The sequence below is a fragment of the Tauraco erythrolophus genome, chromosome 20 (genome assembly GCF_009769465.1).
Source record: "Tauraco erythrolophus isolate bTauEry1 chromosome 20, bTauEry1.pri, whole genome shotgun sequence".
Lineage (NCBI taxonomy): Eukaryota > Metazoa > Chordata > Aves > Musophagiformes > Musophagidae > Tauraco > Tauraco erythrolophus.
The window spans coordinates 11,953,483-11,975,033 of NC_141484.1; the positions used below are offsets into that span (position 1 = coordinate 11,953,483).

At 55.2% G+C, this 21,551-nt stretch overlaps 1 protein-coding gene across 3 annotated transcripts in view; it reads right to left on the reverse strand.

The window, feature by feature from the left end:
• NDEL1 (nudE neurodevelopment protein 1 like 1) overlaps nt 1-10,600 on the reverse strand; it is a 29,092-nt gene extending 18,492 nt beyond the window's left edge. The window contains exons 1-2 of one of the 3 annotated variants that reach the window (XM_086623890.1): nt 10,526-10,600; nt 1,043-1,140 (exon numbers count right to left, since the gene is read on the reverse strand). In XM_086623890.1, coding sequence (XP_086480016.1) covers nt 1,043-1,128 — 86 coding nt within the window. In that variant the 5' untranslated portion in view covers nt 1,129-1,140; nt 10,526-10,600. Of the gene's footprint in view, nt 1-1,042; nt 1,141-8,730; nt 8,750-10,090; nt 10,119-10,525 lie in introns of those variants that run through there. The other 2 variants (XM_086623889.1, XM_086623891.1) reach the window with 2 other exon arrangements.
• Nucleotides 10,601-21,551: the final 10,951 nt, after the last annotated feature.

The window sequence follows — 21,551 nt, forward strand, 5'->3', positions numbered from 1 at the left end:
CTATCTGGAAGTTGAAGGTTATTCAAAAGGGTGGAGGTTTGAATCTGAGGGCTCCTGAGCACTCCAGCAGGAAGCCAGCACATACCTACCTTATACCACCCCAAGTTATTAAATACTACAAGTAGCCACTCCACATACTTTGCTCAATAAATTTGCACCTTTATATATGCAATAGCTCAGCTCTTAGCAAGCAGCAGAGACAACTAACAAGGCTTTAGGAAACAACACATCCATTGGCGTCGAAGACAGAATTTTCTGACACCCAAGAACAGCTTAGGGTTCTCCACGTGGACAGGCCCCTTCACACACCCAATGCCTCCCCCCCAAAAAACCCACCAAAACCAAACAAAAAAGCACCTTGAGCTCCTTAGGCTTGAGAGAGGTTTAACTGGCTCCATCTCAATTGCACAAGTAACACTGAATGCAAAGAAAGCTTTCCAAAGGAAATAAACTGGGAGCCTCCAATGCCCCTCACTCAGAAAAAAAACCCAAACCACACCACACCCCCACAAGAAGCACAGCGTTACTCAAGACTCTTGTCATTTTTGGTAACCAAAATGCCCTGTGCCCCTAAAAGACACAAACCACCGGTACAAGCTGGACTATGAGGCACAAAACGCTTCAAAAAAATGACAGCAGACACCAAATCAGCCACTTTTCATGCCAGTAATTCAACTACGAGAAGCTCGAGGGAACAGTAATGATACAAGGCAAGCCCAAAGGTGCCTTCTTATGATGAAACATCAAGATACCTCTTAAGGCAGCACTTTAATTAAACAAAGATGCACATCATCGCAGAAGGGCTCTGCTCTTGCTCAAACATGCTTGAAACATAGCCTGGAGCTGATGGCATGGCAACGCCGTGCAAGAAACACCCAGCTCCCACGAGGCTGGAAATTTTAAAGTTGGATTTAAAGCTGGAAATGCAGACGTTCCTTCTGGAATATCTAATACCCATCTTGGTGTAGCCTTGCAAAGAAACAGATTAAACAACATTCTGGTCGTTAAGAAGCAAGTCCAGCCTGCAAATCTAGAGCAGTACCTTTGTTTGTACTTCAAGGAAAGCTCTTTCCAATACGCAGTTTCCTCCTTTGGACTCGAAAAAGTTGGGATTTCTTCACTGTCCATGATCAATATGACCTGCAGGATACAAACATAAGAACACACTCAGGTAAACAGACAGGCAGGCTGCCCCGAAACTGCTCCTAAGTGTTGGGCTTCATCCCCACGGCCTTTCTGACAGGGGGATCCGCACTTGGCACCCCCGAGCAGGATGCCAACGACCCACAACAAGCGCCACTCGGCACAGAGACCTGCTGCAACACGGAACGTGGTGTTACCCAGGTTCTGGAAGTGCTGATGCAGCAGCCTGAAAAAAGACCAGCAATTCGGGCTGTGTTTTCTACCTGCCACTGAAACAGCAGTTAATGCCACAAGCTCGCTTAGGACCACAGTTGATAAGAATATTTGAATTTGCAGCTATCACGATTTCCACTTTTGTTCATAAAATGTTCTTAAAGAGATTTTGCCTCCTGTCAGCAACACACAAATGGACACCACAACTCCTATCAGGGCTGCAAAAGCACGTAACGAACAAGGACAGACACTCTGAGATCAATCGCTAACACGCTGCGCTGCAGAGAGTAAAATTCCATTTACTCTTCCCATGTGGAGTCCTAGCTAATTCCTGCTTTGGTGTAAAACGCACAGGTAACATATTATCCATATAGTTTTGCTCCCACTGTCCTCTCAAACTGACACGAGAAAGATCAGCCTCTTTCATAAAATTACATAGTCACGTCACACAACAGCGCTCCAGCCTGGAGGTGTTCAGAGGACCAGTCCCACTCCAAGGCAGGGCGACCACGCTCTCTGGATGAGTTCCTCCTTTCCTGGATCCCTGGATGCTCCTTGCATCGCTGCTCGGCTGTTGGCCAGCGCAAGGAACACAACCCAACGCGTACTTTTATACTGCTGCTTGGTAACGGAGCAATACACGGCCCGGGGGACACAGATATCTGAGCCCTCGACATGCACCAGGTCTCAGAAGCTGATGGAGATGCTGAAGTGGTGGGCACGATCCTGCATGCACAGCAGGACCAAGAGATGTGCTCAGACAGCCACAGTTCCCAGTCACAGCCAGGGGATGCACCACACCGTGACCATTTCTGAGCTCTCCCCACTGATCCTGCAACTCTTCTACGAGCAGGCATCTTTTTTTCTCCCCAAAAGACAAGACTCAAATTACATGACGAGCACCCAGAAAAGAATAAGCTGAAACCAAGCTCCTCTGTGTGTAAAGCAGAGGCTTTAACGCTTGCACCAAGCTCATCAACCAGTGACAGCTGACCTACAAGTTCTGACTTTCACACTCTAACAGGCATCAATAGCCAACACTGTCCCTCCAGGCCTAAAATTGTCAGGCTAATGTGTCCTGCATCTCAGTGACCCACATTTTCGACATCCAGAAGTGGGACAAAACAATTCCATGCTTTCATCAGAGGGCAGACAGGCTTATTTCCGAGACTGGCACTTATCTCACAAATAAAGCAAGGCAGAACTGGCACATTCGTTCTTCAGCTGGGACTGCAGCTGCCACAATCCAAGGGCACGAGATCAAACGTATCCAGAGGGTGACAAGCACCTCAAAACCCACCCCAACTCTCCCACTGTGCTTATTTAACTTTACAGCTTTATTGTAGAAGCAAGTTTGTCATGAATCAGGTCTCCATGCTGCCCAAGATGTCTGATGGTGTTTCCTTTTCTGCATTACCCCGTACCGAGAAAATAAATCACACACATGAAGCCATGATAAATTCCCCCAGCACATATATTTTCAGTCCTGCTGTACCTCTTCAGACAAAAAATTTCTTCGAGGGTACTTGTTCCAGTTGTTGCACCTGTTACCAAGGCAGCTTAATCACAACACGGGGACAAATCACAAATCCCAGCCTGTTTGCAGTGGAGGCAGAGCCCACGAATCAGCCCTCCGTCTCGGTTCCGCAGCCAGGCCCATGAAGGCAAGCAGACATCTGCTGTGGCTCAGGTGCACGTCAGGCAGCTCCTGAACGGTGATTCAGATTGCCAGGGAGAGGAAGAAGAGGACAGCTCGGCTCAGCTACAGCTGTGTGTTATCCATAACATCATTCCTGTGCTGTTCTCGCTCAAACTGCTTCAGGAAAAGCCTTCTGATCTTTCCCTCTAAGGCACTCAACTCTAAACCGGCACACTCCAAGAGGCTTGGATCAGCAAGAAGCACCTTCTGCCCAAAATAAACGAGGCGTAGCACAGAACAGGTCAGCTCCCACAGCTCCAGAGGAGCTGATCTCCAAAGGTAGATGTCCAGGAAGCCACCCATCAGCAAATTTCAGGATGTGTTTTAGAAAAAAGTTAGCACAAGGAAATATCTTACATCATTTCCTAGAAGTAGCTGAGATAAGGTCCTTCTGAGCCCAAGACTCCTTCCTGTCTGCTCACACAGGGCACACCCTTGGAAATAAACATCCAAAGAATCCCTGCAAACATGGCTGGAGAAGCAGGAAGGGCTACCTGGGACCCAGAGCACTGCAGGAGATTACTTCCCTCACCCCTGCCCCTTGGCAAAGACCCTTTCCCTTTAGACACCAGAGGACGGAGGTTGAGCCCTGTGGTACTTTGGGCCCCTCGGCAGCAGCTTGTCCTTCCCAAACCCACCCAGCCGGAGCAAGCTGACCTTTTCCACATCTCCCAGCCCTTGCCCGCCATGGTTAAGCAGGTGATAGTCCATGACTGCCCAAGCCCCGTCCCTACCATCATGCCTAACGCTATCAGCGTGGATTTTTCATCTGCCAACTGCACTGCTTCAACACCCACACTCGGTGCCAATGCCAGCGTGCAATACCAAGCTCCAACATCCGTGTCGCAGTTTTTGTACGCAGTTACATCACTTGTCCTCCCCTGCATGCAGGAGGGACAAGAGAAAGAGGTAAGAGCACGTTTACACATGGCAAACAAGGTGGTGCATGGCCAAAACACTACTCTGAGAGTTGGGATACGCAGACAGTTTCCAAACCTGCCACCAGCACATGCTGGCCATAAGTAAATGACGTCACTTCTGCCAACCTTTGCCCATTCCCTCTATTTATGGTGCAGAAACACAAGCCAGTCTGAGCACATGCACATGCCTGGCAGAAAGCAGCTCCCGGGTGTTATCAGAACACAGCTAGACAATTTTAACCATCTCACGAGTGGGAGAGCAGATGCCCAAGGAATGCCAAGAGTTTAACAACAACTGCTTTGCTCAGCCCGCTGTGGGCTGTCCTGGCTCTGGGCATTGTGTGCGGAGTGAGAACCAGCACGGCGAGCCCTTCCTATTCCCAAGCTCCTTTGCATACGTGGCACCCGCAGAATCGAGCCTTTGACAAAAACACTGAGGCTTTCAGGATACAGACAAGACAATGCAGCAGCATCTTCCAGGGAAAATGAGAACAGGCTTCTGCTGCTGCCCACTCGAAACGCCTTACAACACAGCTCAGCATTCACACAGCGCCCTGGGAAAACGGCTCCACGGGCATAACTCCAGGATCCAAGGCAGCTCTTCAACAAGAACAACGTGCAAAACGCGGTGGCTCCTTTCAAGCCCCGCTTACAGTCAGCAGGCTAGAGTAACTCTCCACTGTGAAATGAACAGCTTTTCCACGCTGTGATCAAGCTTGATCAGGTTGGATGAGGCTTTGGGCAACCTGGTGTAGTGGAGGGTTTCCCTCCCCATGGCAGGGGGGTTGGAACTGGATGATCTTTGAGGTCTCTTCCAACCCAAACCATTCTATGATTCTATGATCATTCTTAAAAAGTGCAGCTTGTAGGTTAAGAACTTCTCTAAATCCAGGGGGTTTTGTACAGGACAAATCTGGTTTCCCACCTCCAAAAGCCTCCTTACAAGTGAGATGCTCAGTATCCTCTGGATATTACAGGAGCCGAAGGCTGAATCCAACATGGAGCAAAACTAACTAAACTAACACGCAGACAGCATTTTTCAAGTAGCTTAAGGAATTGTGCACTCAAGGCCAACCCAAAATCTTCATGGAGCCACCTTTCAGTGAAGTTGTGAAAACACAAACACAGCTTGAAGAGTAACACAGTACCTTCAAAAAAGTTTCCCGGGCTCTCCATGTGACTGGAGGCTGCTGCTAGGGTTTGGATCAAATATCAGATCAAAACACTGAGCTTGAAATACAACACGATGCTTCAGCTTTTACCCACCCCTTCCCCCAGTCGGGAATCCACTCCTCCCCGCTCTCAAAGTTACTCAACTCCCTGACGCATCGCGGCAGGCATGAGTTATGGAAACACATCCAAAATGGCTTTGAGTACTGCTCGGAGGCAGCTGCAGTTCACCCAGGGGTACCTGCAGCATCCCAAATGGCTGGATAAACCATTCTTCTCGATTTTAATCATCTCCTGTTCTCCCAGCTTATAAATATTTACCATATAATGAGAACGAATGCTATTTAATGTTCATGAAGAGGTTGTTTTCCTGCACATTGGCCACCAGCTTTCTTCCTCACAATCTTCTTTGCCCAATATTTCCAGACACCAAACATGAAGAATTCAGCGGAGGCAAAGCAAGGCCACTTCAGTGCGACAAGTCACAGTACTGAGACTCCCCCATCCACACTTTGCTGCCCCAGGACGGAAGGCAATGCAAATGTTTGTTTACCTTTGGAATTGTACAAGAAACTACCTAAAATAGGACTTGATAAAGAAATTCTGCCAAGCTCACACGTGGCCTTCAGTTCTGGAGACAACAACCCATTCTAGCTATCAGTTTCTAAAACTGCCAAGTGCCACGTAACTGCCGCAGTCAACCTCTTCTGAAGGGAATGACTCTGCCACCGAGTGTTGGCCCAGAGCTGCCAGGTAAAGCAGGAAGGACTGTCAGCAACCAGGTCATCCTCTTCCCATTTTCTGCTGATTCACAGGCAGAAAAGCAGAAATCCTGTTTCTACCATTCTTCACCTTCTCAAACCACGAGAACCAACAGGTAGCCCCCCAAGCCCCTGGAGTTCTGGGGTTTTTTCCAAAACCCAATCAGGATTCAAAGCAGAGGAACCTGAGCACTCCAGCCAAAAAATCAAAGCAAATTTGCATTGTCTTTCACTTATTAGAACATGGAAAACAAACAAACAAAAGCCATGGATTAGATTTCACCCATAGATTTGTGCTTGTTTTTCTCATTCTAAAACAGGAGCTAGAGGCACTTTCATATGCATTTTGGAAGGCTGCCTGCTTCCATCGCTGCTTCAGAAAGCGAACCTCTTCTTTTCCTGCAATACTATTTTTGAACTGGATGTTCTCTGGTGAACCACAACAAATGCCTCCTTGCCTCTTAGAACAGCAGCATGTGAGCTTTCAGGGAAAAAAAAAAACAAAACCAAAACCAAAAAAAACCCTCACAGAGCACAGCATCAGCACAACACTCCCTTCTCTGCCATAATAATAAATCCTGCATTTCCAACTTGGACAGCACAGGAGGCAGAAGATAACCAAATCCTACCTGCAGGAACTTTGTGCCAGCTTCAGACTAAAAGCCTTTAAGACAATTAAACACCATACAGCCTTGTTATCTCAACAGCCTCTTGTGGAATCGGCCTTATTAATCAAATAAAACAGGTATGCTTACAGGGCATGGCCAAGCCCCACACACCTTATGGATATATGATATCCAGTGAGGAAAAAAAAGCCTTGATGAGACAGCCAGCTCCGGGACGCAAGCCTTGAAACCAGAAGAAAGGTACTGATGCACGAAGCCTATTTTCAGAAATCGAGCTACAATTACCAAATGCATCAGAATTCAGTATTTTAAAACGTTTATCCCTTACATGAACATGGGAAGTTTAAGACATCCGACCTCTATTTGTTCCCGAGTAACACCACCGAAGTGCCTTAAAAAGGAAAACCTGAAGAGGCTGGTGCTCCTGATGCAGGTGCAGAATCTGCAGAGATGAAGAAAAGGTCCCTTGAGACGTGCATGTCCCAGAACAACCTGGGCCTGACCATGAGAACAATCTGCTCCCAGCTCCATTCCCATGGGAACTCAAGAGGGACAAATCCACGCAGAGCAGAAGGGTGCAGAGCAAACAGCAAACTAAGGAGGAAATTCAGGCTGTGAAAAGGACAGGCTTCTCCCTGCCTCAGTCTCTGCTCTCCAGAAAACCACCTCTCAGGAAAATCAGTGAGCTATGACAAGCACCAGGAGCACTGATCCTGACTCTACAACGAGAGCTGGCCACTGGCACAAGCTGCCACGTGCCTGCACACCCCTCCACCACCTCTGGAGGTTATCCACCCAACTTGCATCTTCTCAAACTCGCAGTTGCCTGGTTTCTCTTTAAACCTTGAGAAATGACAGAGCATCCTGTCCAGAAGCAATGGATTTATCTGAGAGCTTATCACACGCATGGCAAAGAGATTGCGAAAGATGACAGCACCCGGGTCCCTTGGGCCTCCCTTGTTATCTCAGCAATTAATATCACCCCGATGATGACATTCCCTGGAAAGGCGGTGGCCAGAGGGCTAAGATGCTTCTGGACACTGCAGAAGGACAAGAGACCAGGAAATTTAAAGGGAAAAGCACTTAGCACAGGTTTCTTCCAAGAGGAGTGAATTCTGTTGCTTTTATATCTCTGAAGTTCTACCAGTGCCAGGGAGTGGAAAATGGTTTTGAAAAATACTCCCCAAAAGCTCGTCACAAGCCAGCCATCAACAGAGAGGGCCTTAGGTCTCGTCAGTAAGCACTTAACAAGATGAGAGCTAAAAATAAACCCCCAAACTCCACGTTGATCGGAGAAGGAAGCAGCACAATCTGCTACTGAGCTGTGTCGACAGAAGAGCCCTTGAGGGGCACAATCACATCAGGAAAAACGTGCTTTGATGGGGATGTGTCGTCATGCCCCCGGATCAGTGTAGTGCAGTAGGGAAAAGACAGTTTGCTTGAACACACTTCATAGTTTATCTTGATTATGTTGTGGTGTCACACACGTCAAGAAGGACTGTAAAGAGACTGTTTCCCTTCTGTAGTCTGACCTTCCCTGCTACGCAAAAATACGTGCCATACTTTTCGGTAGTCTAATCCCAGACATGTCTCCAGAGACAAGACTCCCTGTGGCACCAAAGTCACAGACATCATCAGTCTCGTGGTTTCTCTCCACTTTCTTCCTTTCTTTTCTTTCCTCTTTCCTCCTCCACCAAAAGAAGAATCACCTCACATGTCTGCAACCTCTAAAGAGTCAGGAAAAAAAAAAAAAAATTCTTTGCCCCCAAAGAAGGGGGAAAGAAATTAAATCACTATGCCTCTGAACACATACCTCCATCTCTGTAACTCTTAACGACATGCAGAACCAAATATTTGCATGTGAGAACCAAAAGGAGAATGTCTGGGCCCTGTCTGTACATACAAAACATAAACACACAGCCCAGCCACGTCCGGGTCTGAAAGCAGGACACAGGATCTCTTCCAGGCCAGACCTTACACTAGTACTCAAAAAAACCCACACTGCTTCCCAACACCCATCGTATCCTGTACGACCGCAGCTAATTGGCACTACCAAGCAGCGTGCTTGTGCAGTCACACTGCTGACACATCAAATCTAAATCTAAATAAATAAATAAATATAAAAGCCTCCTAGTCACTCTTCTGCCCTGGGACAGCTCCTTCCTCTTAGCTAGTAATACCCCTAACAAAACACTGACCTTGACAAGGCCACCTCCCCTCTGCAGTGCCCAGGAATTGTTCCTGAAAAAGGGGGGGAAAAAAATAAGAAAGAAAGAAAAATTACTCAAATATCCAAAGACTACTTCTTCTGCGGTTTCACATCTTCTCTGCACTCGTGACCAAGTCAGGATAGTTTCAGAGGGAACAGAGAAGCCCTGAGTCACTGAATACTCTCAGCGCAAACCAGTCGAGAGTGAGGAAGCTGGGCCATGGGTGGATGAAGGCAGCTCTCCTCCTCCCTAGGAAGGAGAGATGCATTAACTGGAAGTCACTCAACTGAAAGTCTAACTCTAGTAATGTATTTCCTCATGTCTCAGATGTGTTCATCCTTTACGGCGTGTCTGCTGCGATTCGGGTCAAACTCATCCAACTGGGAGCACAAGGCAGGGACTGTTCGAGTTTAGTCATGTTTATACAAAACACAGCAGGACTTGCTAAGCTGCGAGGGAGGCGATAAAAACCTCAGAGAAAAAGAATCACTGAAAAATATTCATTAGCGATGTGCCCTAGGCGTCTGATCTACCAAGGATTTATAAGAACAGAGGCAAATCGTGTCCAGCTTCCTGCCTGGGACTGGGGACGGATGAGGGAAAAATAAACGCCTTCTGGGACAAAGCCACGTCCAAAGGAGGCAGAGTAGCCGCACAGGGCGCAGACAGCCGGGCAAAGCGCCGGACTTGCCCTGCCGCGCGTCTCTCCGCGCACAGCGGAGTCCTTTGGCATTCGCGCACTGCCCTGAAGAAGGGGGGAAGCCCAAAGCGATCCGCCACCGTTAAAGCCATCCCCAGCAGCGCGGGGACGCACAGGGAGCGCAGCGGAGAGCCGGGAAAACCCGCGTCCGCTTCCATCCCACGCGGGAAGGACGGCCACGGCCCCGGGAAGGCGAGACCCGGGGTGAGCTACCTCGCCCGCTGCCGCTTCCAGAGCCGAGGGCAGCCGGGAGCAGCTCAGGAGCCGGTCGGGCTCCGCGGGTCGGGCGGATTCGGCTTCACCCATCCCGATCCTGCAGTTCCGCCGCGCTCCCCGCCCCCGGAGCGCGCCCCTGGGCCGCTCCAGCCGCCGCCCGCCCCGGCAGCCCCCGGACACGCCGACCGGCGCTGGCCACGGCCCGCGGCGCTCGCAGGCCCGCGGCCGTCCCCGCGCCGCGCCGTGACGCGGGGAAGCGAGACGCGGTGATGCAATAACCGGACGGGCGCCGCGGACCCGCGCCCCGCCAGCCCCGCCGGCAGAGCGGGCACCTCGGGGCGCAAACCCCGGAGCCGCCGCCGCCGCGCCGGCCCGCCGGGAGGAAGTTCCACAGCAGACATGGCTCCTTCCCTCACGCTCAACTCGAAATACCTTCGAAAAGGGGCTTCTCCCCCGCGGGCCGCTGCTCCCGAGCGGGCACGGCCGCCCCCGGCGCGAAGGGGTGTCTGGGCACCGCGGACCCCCGCCCCGGCGGCTCCCGGCGCCGCGCTGCCCGCCGGCCCCTCAGCAGGCGACGGAACGGGGGGAGCCGGCTCGCGCAGGGCGGTGGCCGCGGGGGCGGGGCCGAGCCGGCGACAGGCACTCGGTTCCGCCAATGGAAGGCGGCGGGGCTGCGCCGCCAGCCAACGGCGCGCGGCGCAGGGCGGGACCTGCCCCGTTGTCAGTTTGCAGCCAATCGGCGGCGGGGTGCGGGGCCCGCAGCCCCCGGCACCGCCAGCGGCGCCCCCCTCCCGCCCTCCCCGGGTCCCCCCGCCGGGCCGGGCCGGCTGGCGGCCGTCGCACGGATCCGCCGCCGCCGCCACTCACCGGGGCGCATCCCCTGTCAGGGCCGCAGCACCGCCCGCCGGCGCCGGGGCTGCCTCATCCGGGTTCTCTCAGGGGTGGGGCGGCGCCCGTGATGCAACAGCAGGGCGGGGCCACCGCCGTCACCTGGGGGCGGGGCCAGGGGCGGGGCCGCCGCGCCGCTGGGGCGGGGCCCACGTGGGCGGGGGCTGGCGGGCGCGGTCCCGGTGCCGGTCCCGATCCCGATCCCGGCCCCAGCCCCGGCCCCGGCCCTGATCCCGATCCCAGTCCCGGTCCCGGTCCCGGCCGCGGCTCGCGGTTCCCGTCGGCTGTTGGAAACACCGACGTCGCTCCCGCACCCCGCCCCAGCACGGCGGGGCGGTCCTCCCGCTGCTCTCCCCTATCCCACCGGCCGCCCCCGGGGCAACGCGCCCCCCGTCCGGCCCTTCTCCCTACCGCACTTGGGAGCCGCCCCCTCGCTGTCCTCCGCGGTCCTGTCGCCCGGTGCCCCCGGGAGGGGCGGGCCCGGGCTCCTGAGCATCCATCCCTACGGGGAGCGGTGGAGGGGAGCGGGCTGGCACCGCGGCGTGGCCCCGAGACCCTCCTTCCGCACCCCCGGCCCTGCGCCTGCTGCCGGATCCCCTGCACGGATCTGCTGAGCCAAAGCAGCCCGTACGGCGCGGAAATTCCCTGGGGCCTGATGCTTTTGGAAGCTCTCAGGGACCCCGCTGGCCCTGAGCCAAGCTCGGGGCAGCCAGCAGCCTCCTCCCTGTCCCTCCTGGCTTGCTTATTCCTTGCTTTCCCGGTGCAGCATTTCCCCACTGGCCCGTGGCTTTCCCGCTGCCCCGGGTTGTTGCCCTTTTGCCCTCGCCATGTGCCCCTGCAGCCCCCCGGGGCCAGGGGCAGCGGAGGGCAGGATGCCTCCACGGTGCCTCCCGGACCAGACCTGCCCCGTAGGTGACCTCCTGCCTCCCTTACGCTGACCTAATACTTAAGCTTCGTTTGCATGCTTAATTTCCTGCCCTCTATAATTAGCTGGCCGGCCTGTCATTAGCGGCAGGCGGTGCCATTGGGATGCCCTCGTGCTTCCCTCGCTGTGGGCCAACGCTGCCGGCAGTGTGGCGTGGCGGTGGTCGAAACTGCGGCCATGCCAGCTGCCCTCATCAGGACAGCCTGTGTCCTCCATGGGCATGGTGCCACCAAGGCCACCTCTGTCCCCACAGCCTCTCCTCTGGCATGTCATGTGGGGTTATTCAGGGCTCATGCTCCGATGCTTTTCCACCTTTTCCCACCGTGGGTGGAAGGGGTGGTTGTGGACAATGCAAAGATGGAGAGCAAGCACTGCTCCCTCCTCATCCCAGTGTCCAGCCAGTGCCCTGGATGTCCCCCGACGCCTGTGCAGGACTTTCTGGGTCACCTTGCATGACCTGGGTATTGCACAAGGCTACAAACGCTGCCCAGCAGCGTCACTGCTGCGCCTGGGACGTGCAGCGGAGTGTGGCTCTGAGCCACACGCTGCACCTCAATTAAAGGCTGCGAGACATGAGGAAGCCACAGCGTCCTGTGAGAAGTCATCCTGGTGGCAAGTTGCCCTTGGAGCTGCCACATCCCTCCTGGAAACGGAGCCTTTTCCCAGTGTGTATTTGTGCACCTTCCGCTGTATCCCCTGTGCCCGGCTGCACCCGGCTGATGCAGGTGATGTTCACAGCCCCGGTCTGTCCATCCACCTCCCACCTTCTTGCTTCAACCGACCCCTCCTTGGCTCTCTGAAACCCTCTCTGGAGGGCAGAGCGGGAGTTCAAGGTGGCTGCGCAGAGGCTGGAGGCCTGGATGGGCCAGCTCTGAGCTGGGAGCAACCAGTGCCGGCAGGGCAGGGTACATGCACAGCCCAGCTCTGGGGCAGCTCGGGTGCCACTGGCACGCTCTGGAGCAGGCTGGGCACCCCGTCTTGTGCTCTGGAGCAAGCTGGGCTCCCAGTTTTCTCACTGCACTTCAGAAGCACGTGCTAACACCGTGCACTCTTCGTGCGCCCCACGCTTGGTGCAGTTTCTCCCTCGCCTTTCGATTGCAGAGCAGCCCCGTGGAGGGGACAAGAGGTACAGCACAGCCGTCTGCAAGGAAATGAGCTGAGCTCTCACTGAGGAGCCGCGAGGGTGCAAGGGCTTTCTGCACATCTGTCCGCACCTCTGGACGTCTGTCTGCAAGAGGCGGGTGTCAGTGCGGGTTCTGGCTGCTCGGTGGTACCTCGCTGTGCCAGATAACCTGGACATGGATCTGACACCTCAGTACAACAATCAGAGAGATCACCGCTTGTGAGGCCGATGGAAACGAGCCGTGTGGGCGGGGGGTGTGTGTGTGTCTCCTTTATAAAAGTGCCAAGGGTGTATCTACACAACCCTAAACTGATCTCCCTCCCAAGGGGCATCTGCGCCGTGGCACACCCCTGGCCTCTTTTCTCTCTGGTGGGATCCTTGAAACTCCAACCGGAGCTCTCCAGACCTTCTTTCCCCGTCTGGTTGCTTAGGTTGGTGAAATGCCCTTTGCCTCTCGCCGTGCCCGGCAGCACCGCTGTCCCAACCAGCTGCCGACATCCACGCAGCATCTCTAGGACCAGGGATGGGCACCACAGGCTCCATCAAAGCCGCCTTTACCAACCACCTCTGTCCCAGCCCAGCAGGGTTTCACCTGCGGTGACAAAGGCGTAGCGCTGGCAGGGGCTGTATTTCCCAAGGGGTCCGGCGTGCCTGCCTGGTTAACACCGATTTTTAAGTCAGTGTTTGCTTTGAGGTCGCTCCCGGCTGCACCCCATTGTAAGCCGGAGCTGTTCCCAGGCATTCGCCGGCGGCTCCGCGCTTCCAGCGGCACAAAGGAGCAGTCACTTAGCATTAGCGGGCGCACAATGCGGCCGTGTCTCCCACCGGCCGAGCCGGGGCTGTGTTTTGCCAGCAAAAGCCCCTCCGCTGAAAAGCTGGGGAGAGACAAGGCAGCCCGGATTCGAGCAAAAGGAGGGGGGGTCTCTCATGGGGGTGGGGGACCCAGCGTGGGCGAGAGCCGGGGTTGTCCCACAGTCTGGGCGTGGGGCTGCTGGAGGTCGTTTCAGCGTGGGGTGAGCGGGGGGACATGGGCAGGATGGGTTATATGTTTGGAAGAAGATCCATGGGGGAGACAGCCCCAAAGGGTGGGGTGCAGGGTGGGTGTGGGTCCCTGCGGGATCAATTAGGGGCTGGGAATTATTGGCCCAGACATGGGGCCCTGCAACATGCAAGTAATCCTGCCTCGGAGAGATGCTGGCAAAGGTTCAAGAGGGAGAAATAGCCACTGGGATTGGTTTTTGGAGATTTGCTGGATTTTCTCACTGATCTCTGCCTTGGAGGGGTGTATGGGACCAGCAGCTCTTACCATATCCAGGAGCTTCCAGGCTGGGAGAACAGAGCTGGGAGCAGCCCAGCCAGAGAGGAGACACATCCCCAGTGGGACACATGGGGCTGCCAGCATCTCCCCCCACCTCTCCCTGACACTAGCAGCACTAATCCTGTCTGCCCATGTGCCTTATCCAGCTGAAGCTGGATGCTGCATGGAGCCTCTGAGCTGCCCTGGAAAGGATTTGCTCACCAGTGAGGGGATGTGGTGCCTGAGCTGCCTCGGCTGTGGTGGGGGGACCTGGCAGGGCTCCGGGGCCAGCAGCAGCCCCCAGGACAGGCAGCTGGAGGGGGGATGGAGATTTTGGGTGAAGGAGAAGTTGGGATGGGGTGGGAGCCAGCCCAGGAAGCCAGGCACCAATCCGTACTGGGTGGCAGCATCCACATCTGCTTGTGGATCTGGAGCTGTGAGCGTTGGCACTGGGGACATTGTCTGAGAACTGTCAACTCATTGCACCTCAAGAGCTTTGTGGGACTTGAACTGGTCAAGCCTGGCTGCTCCTGGGCTCGAGAAAGGTGACCTCAGATCCAGCAGTTTTCTGAGCACTGGAAAAAGCCCAGCCAGCCTTTGGCCCTGCACGGTTCCCACCAAGGACTCTGTGTCACAAGTCTGCTGGTCTCAGCACCAGCAGGGCAATATCCACTCCCCTGCCCAGACTAGTGTTTTCCTCCAGACAGCCCCAGTCTCATACCCCTGCCCTGCTGCCTCCTTCCCCAACTGGCCAAGGGCAGTGTTCAGGGCAGGACCCGCCACCTGCACCCGAGATCTGCCACTCGCACCCACCCACCGTCCCCGTCCAAGTGCCACGCTGACCACAGCGGCAGCAATATTCCATCCTTGCAACCCAATGGGTTGGGTCATGGCTGTTTGGAGCCCACAAGAGGCAGCTCCTGTGGGGCTCCGTGTGCCTCCCAGCAAGGAGCAGGGAAGGGATGGGACTGGGAGGGATGCTGGGAGGGATGGGGCTGGAGGAGATCTAAGGAGGGATGGGTTTGGGGAGGGTACAGGGCTGGGAGAGATACGGGAGATTGTGCAGGGAAGGATGTGGCTGGGAGAGGTATAGGGAGAGATGGGGCTGGGAGGGATGTGGAGAAGGATGAGGTGGGGAGTGATGAGGGGAGACGAGGCTGAGATGGAGGTGATTTGGATGGGATTGGGAAGGATGAGATTGGGAGGGGTGTGGGGAGGGATGGAACGGGGAGGGATGGGACTGGGAGGGGTGGGGCTGGGCAGGGGGTGGGAGTGGGGGAAATACCGGGAGTGAAGGATGTGGCAGGGCGATGGTGTGGGAGATGTACGGAGAGGCAGGGGTCCAGGAGGGCTTGGAGGAGTGGGGGTCTGTGGGCAGGAGCTCTGGGGGAGGACGTGGCTCTGAGCAAGACTCTGCTTTCCTGGCACACCGTGTCCCGGCAGGTGGGATCACACAACAGCCAGGAAGGCGAAGCCACTTGGTGCCACCGCCACCTCGGTGCTGGGACCGCACAGCCTGGCCAGAGGGATGACCAGATCCAGGCTCAGGAGAAGGGCTGACACTCAACGGGATATTTCTTCAAGCATGTAGGCAACAAAACCTCTGTTGTACCCAACAACGGGGTCACTTCATTTATCCTCCCTTCAGCCTGCACCCAAAGCCCCCTCTGAGCTGGCTGTATCCATCCATCCAGAGACTTTTTTCAATAAATGTTGCTATTTTTATTGACTAATCCGAGTGCCGCCTTTGGTGCCTGGGCAATATTTGCCAAATTTCTTCCTTCTGCAGATTTTACCAGCGATCCCTAAAAATACTTGTCTGCACCTTAGCTTGCCTGTCAAAAGCAGAGCTGCCCTGAAATGCTGATTTTATTGATTATTGTCCGGCTGCTCATGGGGTGGAGGGATGACCCCTTAGGCACCCCGGATTTGCTTGTGCCCATTTTCCTGGGAGTCCCTAACGATGGATGTGGAAGGCCCAGGAGATGTGGGACAGAGGCCATGGCCCCAATGCTGGCTTGGGATCGTGTCTCTGTGCTGGACCCACCACCCCTCCAGGATGCAGAAGGGGACACTGAGGCACCACATACCCTGTCCCCCATGGGGCACCAGGGGTTGGGAGGTTGTCAGGACCTTTGTGTGTTTTCCAGCCAACCACAGCTGGAAGGAAAGGCTGAGGTTATCCTTTCCTTCTTTTTGCTGCAGGTTGCGCACACCTCGCAGGATGGTGGGATGGGGAGGACAGCCCTCCTGCCTCTCACCATTGTATCTGGGTGGATGCACTTTGTGCCAACCTTTCTTCTCTCGATAACCCACTGGGGTTTCTGGTTGGTGACCCACTGAGTGATCCCGAGCAGTGGAGCAGCTCTCCCTGCAAACCCTTCGCTCACAGCACCACACTGACTGCGTGGTCATAAGACCCTGGAAAAATCATTAAATGAACCCAAATTAAGTATTTAATGCTCCTTTTGTTGAGCCTTTCCTTTCTGGCAGCTCCAGAATGTGTATCATTGCGGGGCTAGAAGTTGACCTGCACTTGTTTCTGTTAAATACAGCAATCCCTCTGCGATCTCAACCCTGCAGGAGCCAGGCTTGGAGGAAAAACCCAAACTGTGACACAACCTGGCAGCCAAAACCATGGGGAACATCCCATTTTGGTGAAAGGCCCCAAATCCCCAACCCCAGTGGCTGTTTCTCCTGCCATTACAGGGTTTCTGCACCGTGTCCCCTAGAATAATGCTTGAGGGAGCTGCCTGGTAAAAAGGCAGCCGGAGGGGATGGTGTAAAAGAGTCAGGCAAGACCCTCTGCTGCAGGGGACACTGGTGATAAAACGTGCCCAGCGTGGCGTGGCTCACGGTACAGCAGAGGTGGGTCATGGGGACCACGGCAGGTCTACGTCTGGTTCCTGTGCTTCCCCCAAGGGGCTGGTTTGGGCATCGGGGTGGGGCGGGGGGACAAGTGAGGGGACAATCTGTCGTTGTTTGGCCATGTTTGGTGGTAGGGTTTGATGACAAGTCCCTTTTGGGGTTTGATACGCTGCTCCCTCTCCTGGCCCTCTCCCCAGGAAGGATCTGCTGGGCTGGCAGGACCCCCGAAGTGAGCCTGGGCAGCGCGGGGCTCTGCGCAGGCAGGCGGGCAGCTGTCTGCCCCGGCTGCCACCACTCAATAGGCGCCTTCTTCTCCCTCGGGCATCTGCCTGCGCCCTTCAAAGCCGTATTGTTTCTCCATTACGCACATGGTGCTGCGGATTACCGCTGCGGTAACTCCCTCCTGCCGTTAACCAGCATCCCGGAGGGGCTGGGGTGGGATGCGAGGTGGGACCCAAGCCAGGGGAGGGGGATGTGGGCTGGATCTCACCAGCACATCCAGGGGGGATTTGTGCAGCCCTGGTCTTGCTCATTGTCTCAGGTCGTTGCATTTGGGCTGCCCCCAGACTCACTCGAGGCGGCTCCTGCGGTGAGCTGACCCCCTGCGTGGTGGAGAGCATCTTTGTGGGGGGGAAGTGTTGAAGAAACCCTTGGAGACTGCAGTTGCCCTCCCAGGCATGGGAAAACCCCATGTACCATGGGGCTGTGTGGCTCTGCATGGACTGGATGGGATAGATCCCCAATATTTGATGTCAGAATAAGGCTCCAAGGGCTCACGCCAGGCTCAGGGTCATTCCCAGGAGGATTTGTTGCCAGCAGGGGGAGGCAGGGGCAGGTCACAGCTGTGATGCCCAGGTACTGTGCAGGTCCCTTCACAACGCCTGCAGCATCTGGCAGGACAAGAGAGACCAGAGAAGGGTTTGGGGACATTCCCAGCTGTTCCTCGGTGTTTATAAGCATTCGTCCCATCAAATGGCTGGACCTAAATGTCTGATCAACGGGAGGATGAGCAGATCCCATTCATCCTGGTGGGGAATAGGCAGCATCCCAGCTGATGGGGACCACCAGCTCCAGACCTTGGCACCCCTGGAGGGGCAGGCTCGGGGGCTTTTTTCCAGTGCACCCTGGACTTTTTTTTTTTTTTTTTTTCCTTAGGGTGTCCAAAGCACATCCGAGAGCACCATCTCCTGGGCACGGCAAAAAGCACCGAGGAGAGAGCTGAAGGAAGCGCTTCTGTTACGCATTTTGGGCTGTCTTGGCTAAACTGACATCCTGATGGCAGGTCTCCATCCTGCCAGGTGCCTGATGGGCAGGATGGAGACACCTGGAAGGAAAAGACTGATTTTCTCATTCTGAATTCAAGCAAAGAAAGTGTGGGAAAAGATAGATGAGCTTGGGGACACCCAACAGCCTTTAAGGAGCTTGGGTGCTCCTGAGCTTGTCCATTTTCTCCAGCTATAGTGAGTTTATGTTGACCACATGGGACTGGACATAACTCAGACAGGGGCCAGGACCCTTGGACCCTCCACCATCACGATGCAGCCCTGGGGAAGTAATTTTGCTTCACTAAGCTTCTTCCCCAGCTGGGAATATCTCCTCGGGCTGGGATCAAACACAGATTTACTTTTTCCCTCCTGTCCCTTCACCTCATTCCTACCAATGCCAATGACTCGCTGTGTTTGAGCTGGGACTGGGAAGAGGTGGGAGGAGAGTGGGTCACGCAGGAACTCCTATAAAGCCTCAGATTTTCAGATTGAACATTGCGGAGGGAAACCTTGGAGGAGTTTGGGAGGACTGGCCATGACCTAGGAGGGACGGGGCAGGCGCACTGGCACCACGGTGATGGGGAAAAGGTGTAAATGGTGTAACGAGCCCAGCATGGAAAGGAGCCAGCAGAGAGGCAAGAGGGGCAGCATCCCCACCATGCTGCAACTGAGCCTGCTCTGCAGCTTCACCAGGAACACACCAAGTCCACTGGGCAGGAACATTGGCCATCACAGCCACCATCACGTGGACCACTGAGAGAGGAGAATATAGATATGGGCACAGTGATCCCTCCTGAACCTTTTGGCAATCACTCATTTACAGACTTCCCCAGCCAATATCCTCTCCCAGCCCAGCCTTTCCAGCAGCCACCAGCCCCGTGGATGGGTTGTGGCTGCACGGCAAAGCTCCCTGTGTGTATCTCGCCATCGAGATGGTGGATTTTCTCACCGGGATCCTGGCCCCAGCTGAGTGAAGGGATGTGGGACACATCTTTGCTCATTTGAAATGTCCCTGCTTTATCAGTTAGGATGTGGGGAAGCACAGCATGGATTTGATACGGAAATACTGAGACCTGCAGTGATCGTTTGTCTGGCACCAGTCTCACGTATGGATCAATCTTCTGGCTTTAAATGTGCTTTGAAAATAAGCACTTTCACACGACTATGTACAATAACATTTTCCCTCCTCCCGTCCTGGTCGCTGAGAGTGGAAAGTTTGGGTGATGCTGTGGAAGACGAGGGCTGTTTCTGCACCATCCCCTTGTCCTTGCACAAGGCTGTGAAGCTCTGCCCAAGCGCTGCCGCAGTTGCAGGGAAGGGACCCTGGTCACCCCGACCCTGCAGCGAGGTCTGTGTCCTCCTCTGGGTCAGAAACGTCCCTTGTTCACTGGAAGCCACCGAGCCCAGAGCAGAGAAGGTCTCAGCTGTGGTCCTTGGAGAGGAGCTGAGCCTGGGGCCACCTTCTTGCTCAAATAAAAGGATCCCGGAGCCCTTGGCCCTACAATGTGTTCGAGTGGGATGAAACACTGGCCATGAGCTGCACTTCTTAAAGCCCAAGAAAAAAAATACAGGCAGCTTTTAGGACTCGCTTTGCCCCTGAACCTGGTTTTTTTTATTGTCCTTCAGGCACCAGAAGACTCAATCCTGTTGCTCGGGAAGGATGCTGCTGCATGTGGAAGTGGGGCAAAGACACCAAGAAAAGCTGTGCCTGGGAAAGAACCAAACTGCCAGCAGAGCCAGGGACAGGATATGCCAAAATCAAAGGGATTTTGGCATGGTCAAAGCAGCAAAGGGAGGCAGACTCGTCTTTCCAGTGCCTATGTATAGAGCTGTGAGCTCATAGTTTCCGACAGCGGAGAGCATTCAAAGTATGGGAAACAGGAATTTCCACCCCGCCTTGGTGCCAGCAGAGAGTAGACTGAAGCTGGGGAGATGCTGGGCTGCCCCAAATCTGCCCTCGCTGGCCCAGATCACTTGTTCGGTGCTGGAGACCTCGGTGGGTGCGAGCGGCCCTGGCACCTCCAGCAGCTTCAAGGAGAGGCCAGAGGATGGGGACACCTGCCCTGGGGGTGACTGTGCAACCTCAGCCCTGGCATGATCTGTCTGGAGAGGCTTCAGCCTCAATTTCTGACTGTCCCAAGAAAACTGGGATAACAAGTGGAGTGGCTTGGTCCCCAGTCGTAGGCAGAAGTGTGGAAGGTGTTGGCATGCTCCGGGTCTCTTTCCAGTGAGGGACAGGGCTTCATGGCTCGACAGGTCCCCCCTGGGGCACAAGCTTCCCACCATGGATGGTGTCTGCAGAGGGCAGATGCATTTTGGCAGCTGCTCCAGCACACGGGGTGTCCTAGTGTGGCTGCACCCACCCTTCTCCTTGCAGAAACCAGCCCCGTGTTGTAACCGCTGCGCCCACGAGCGACTGATACTGCTGCCCACGCCTGCAGCCCTGCGCCCTGCCATGGCACCCAGCCGTGTGAAACTGCTCCTACTGCCCATGGAGGAACTCCAGGGTGCATCACATCGCAGTTTGGGTCCCATGGGGGTGTCTGCTCTTCTGCTTGCCCTGTAGATCTTGCAGAGCCCCAGGCACCTTGCTGAAGCTGGAGGAGCACAGGGCTGGGAAAGCTTCTGCAGAGCATCTCTCTGCCCCAAGGCAAGGCTCCCTGTATGTCCAGGTTTCTCCTGAAGGCTTTCCATGATGGAGATCCCAGGTATTCCAGGCCAAATCTAGGTCCCACTGGGGCATCACCACAGACAGAGCCAGGGATGGCATGGAGGCAGGCACCTTGGGTTCACCGCATCTGCTCCTGGGACCTCCTCTGGACGTGGCAAGGAGCATCCAGGTTCCCGTGGAGCCACTCAGCAAGTGGGCTGGCATCCCTGTGGCCACTGGCTGGGCTGAGAGGTGGCAGGATGGCAGGAGTGGCTGGAAAGAGTCGAGATCAAGGCAAGAGCCATCTACCCTTTTTGCAAGGCTTTTCAGGGAAGATGCCCCTTGACTTCTTGCCCAGGGGTCGGGTGAGGGATGGACAGCACCCTGGGACATGCTGGAACTGGACCTGCTGCTGCCTGGACCGCAGTTCACAGAGATGCTGGAAACCTCTCCAGGGCAGGTGCAAGGCAGCGGTGGTCCCCATACCTGCTCGAGTGTGCTTGTTGGGCCATGTACCACCACGCATTCAGCTGGTCGGCCCTGCTGGCCATCCGATGGTGTAGGACGGGGAGTGCAGGGCTGCGGGGATGATCGTTTGGGGAACGAGGAGGGGAGGGTTGTGGGGACGAAGATGTGGCCAAGGCGAGAGATGTGGAGTGGTGGTGGGTGCAGGCAAGAAGTGTTTGGCAGGAGCTCAGCCCTGGTGCAGGATGCTGCAGCTCACTCCACTTGGCAGCAACGGAGGAGTACGAGGTCCCAGCATCCCCTTTAGTGCTCGTTTCATTGGGGTTTGACCCCAGGGATGAGCCCAGCACCAGCTTCCCATTACATGAGGGAAAGCAGGCAGTACCGTGCCTCCTGTCCCTGCCCTCCGACG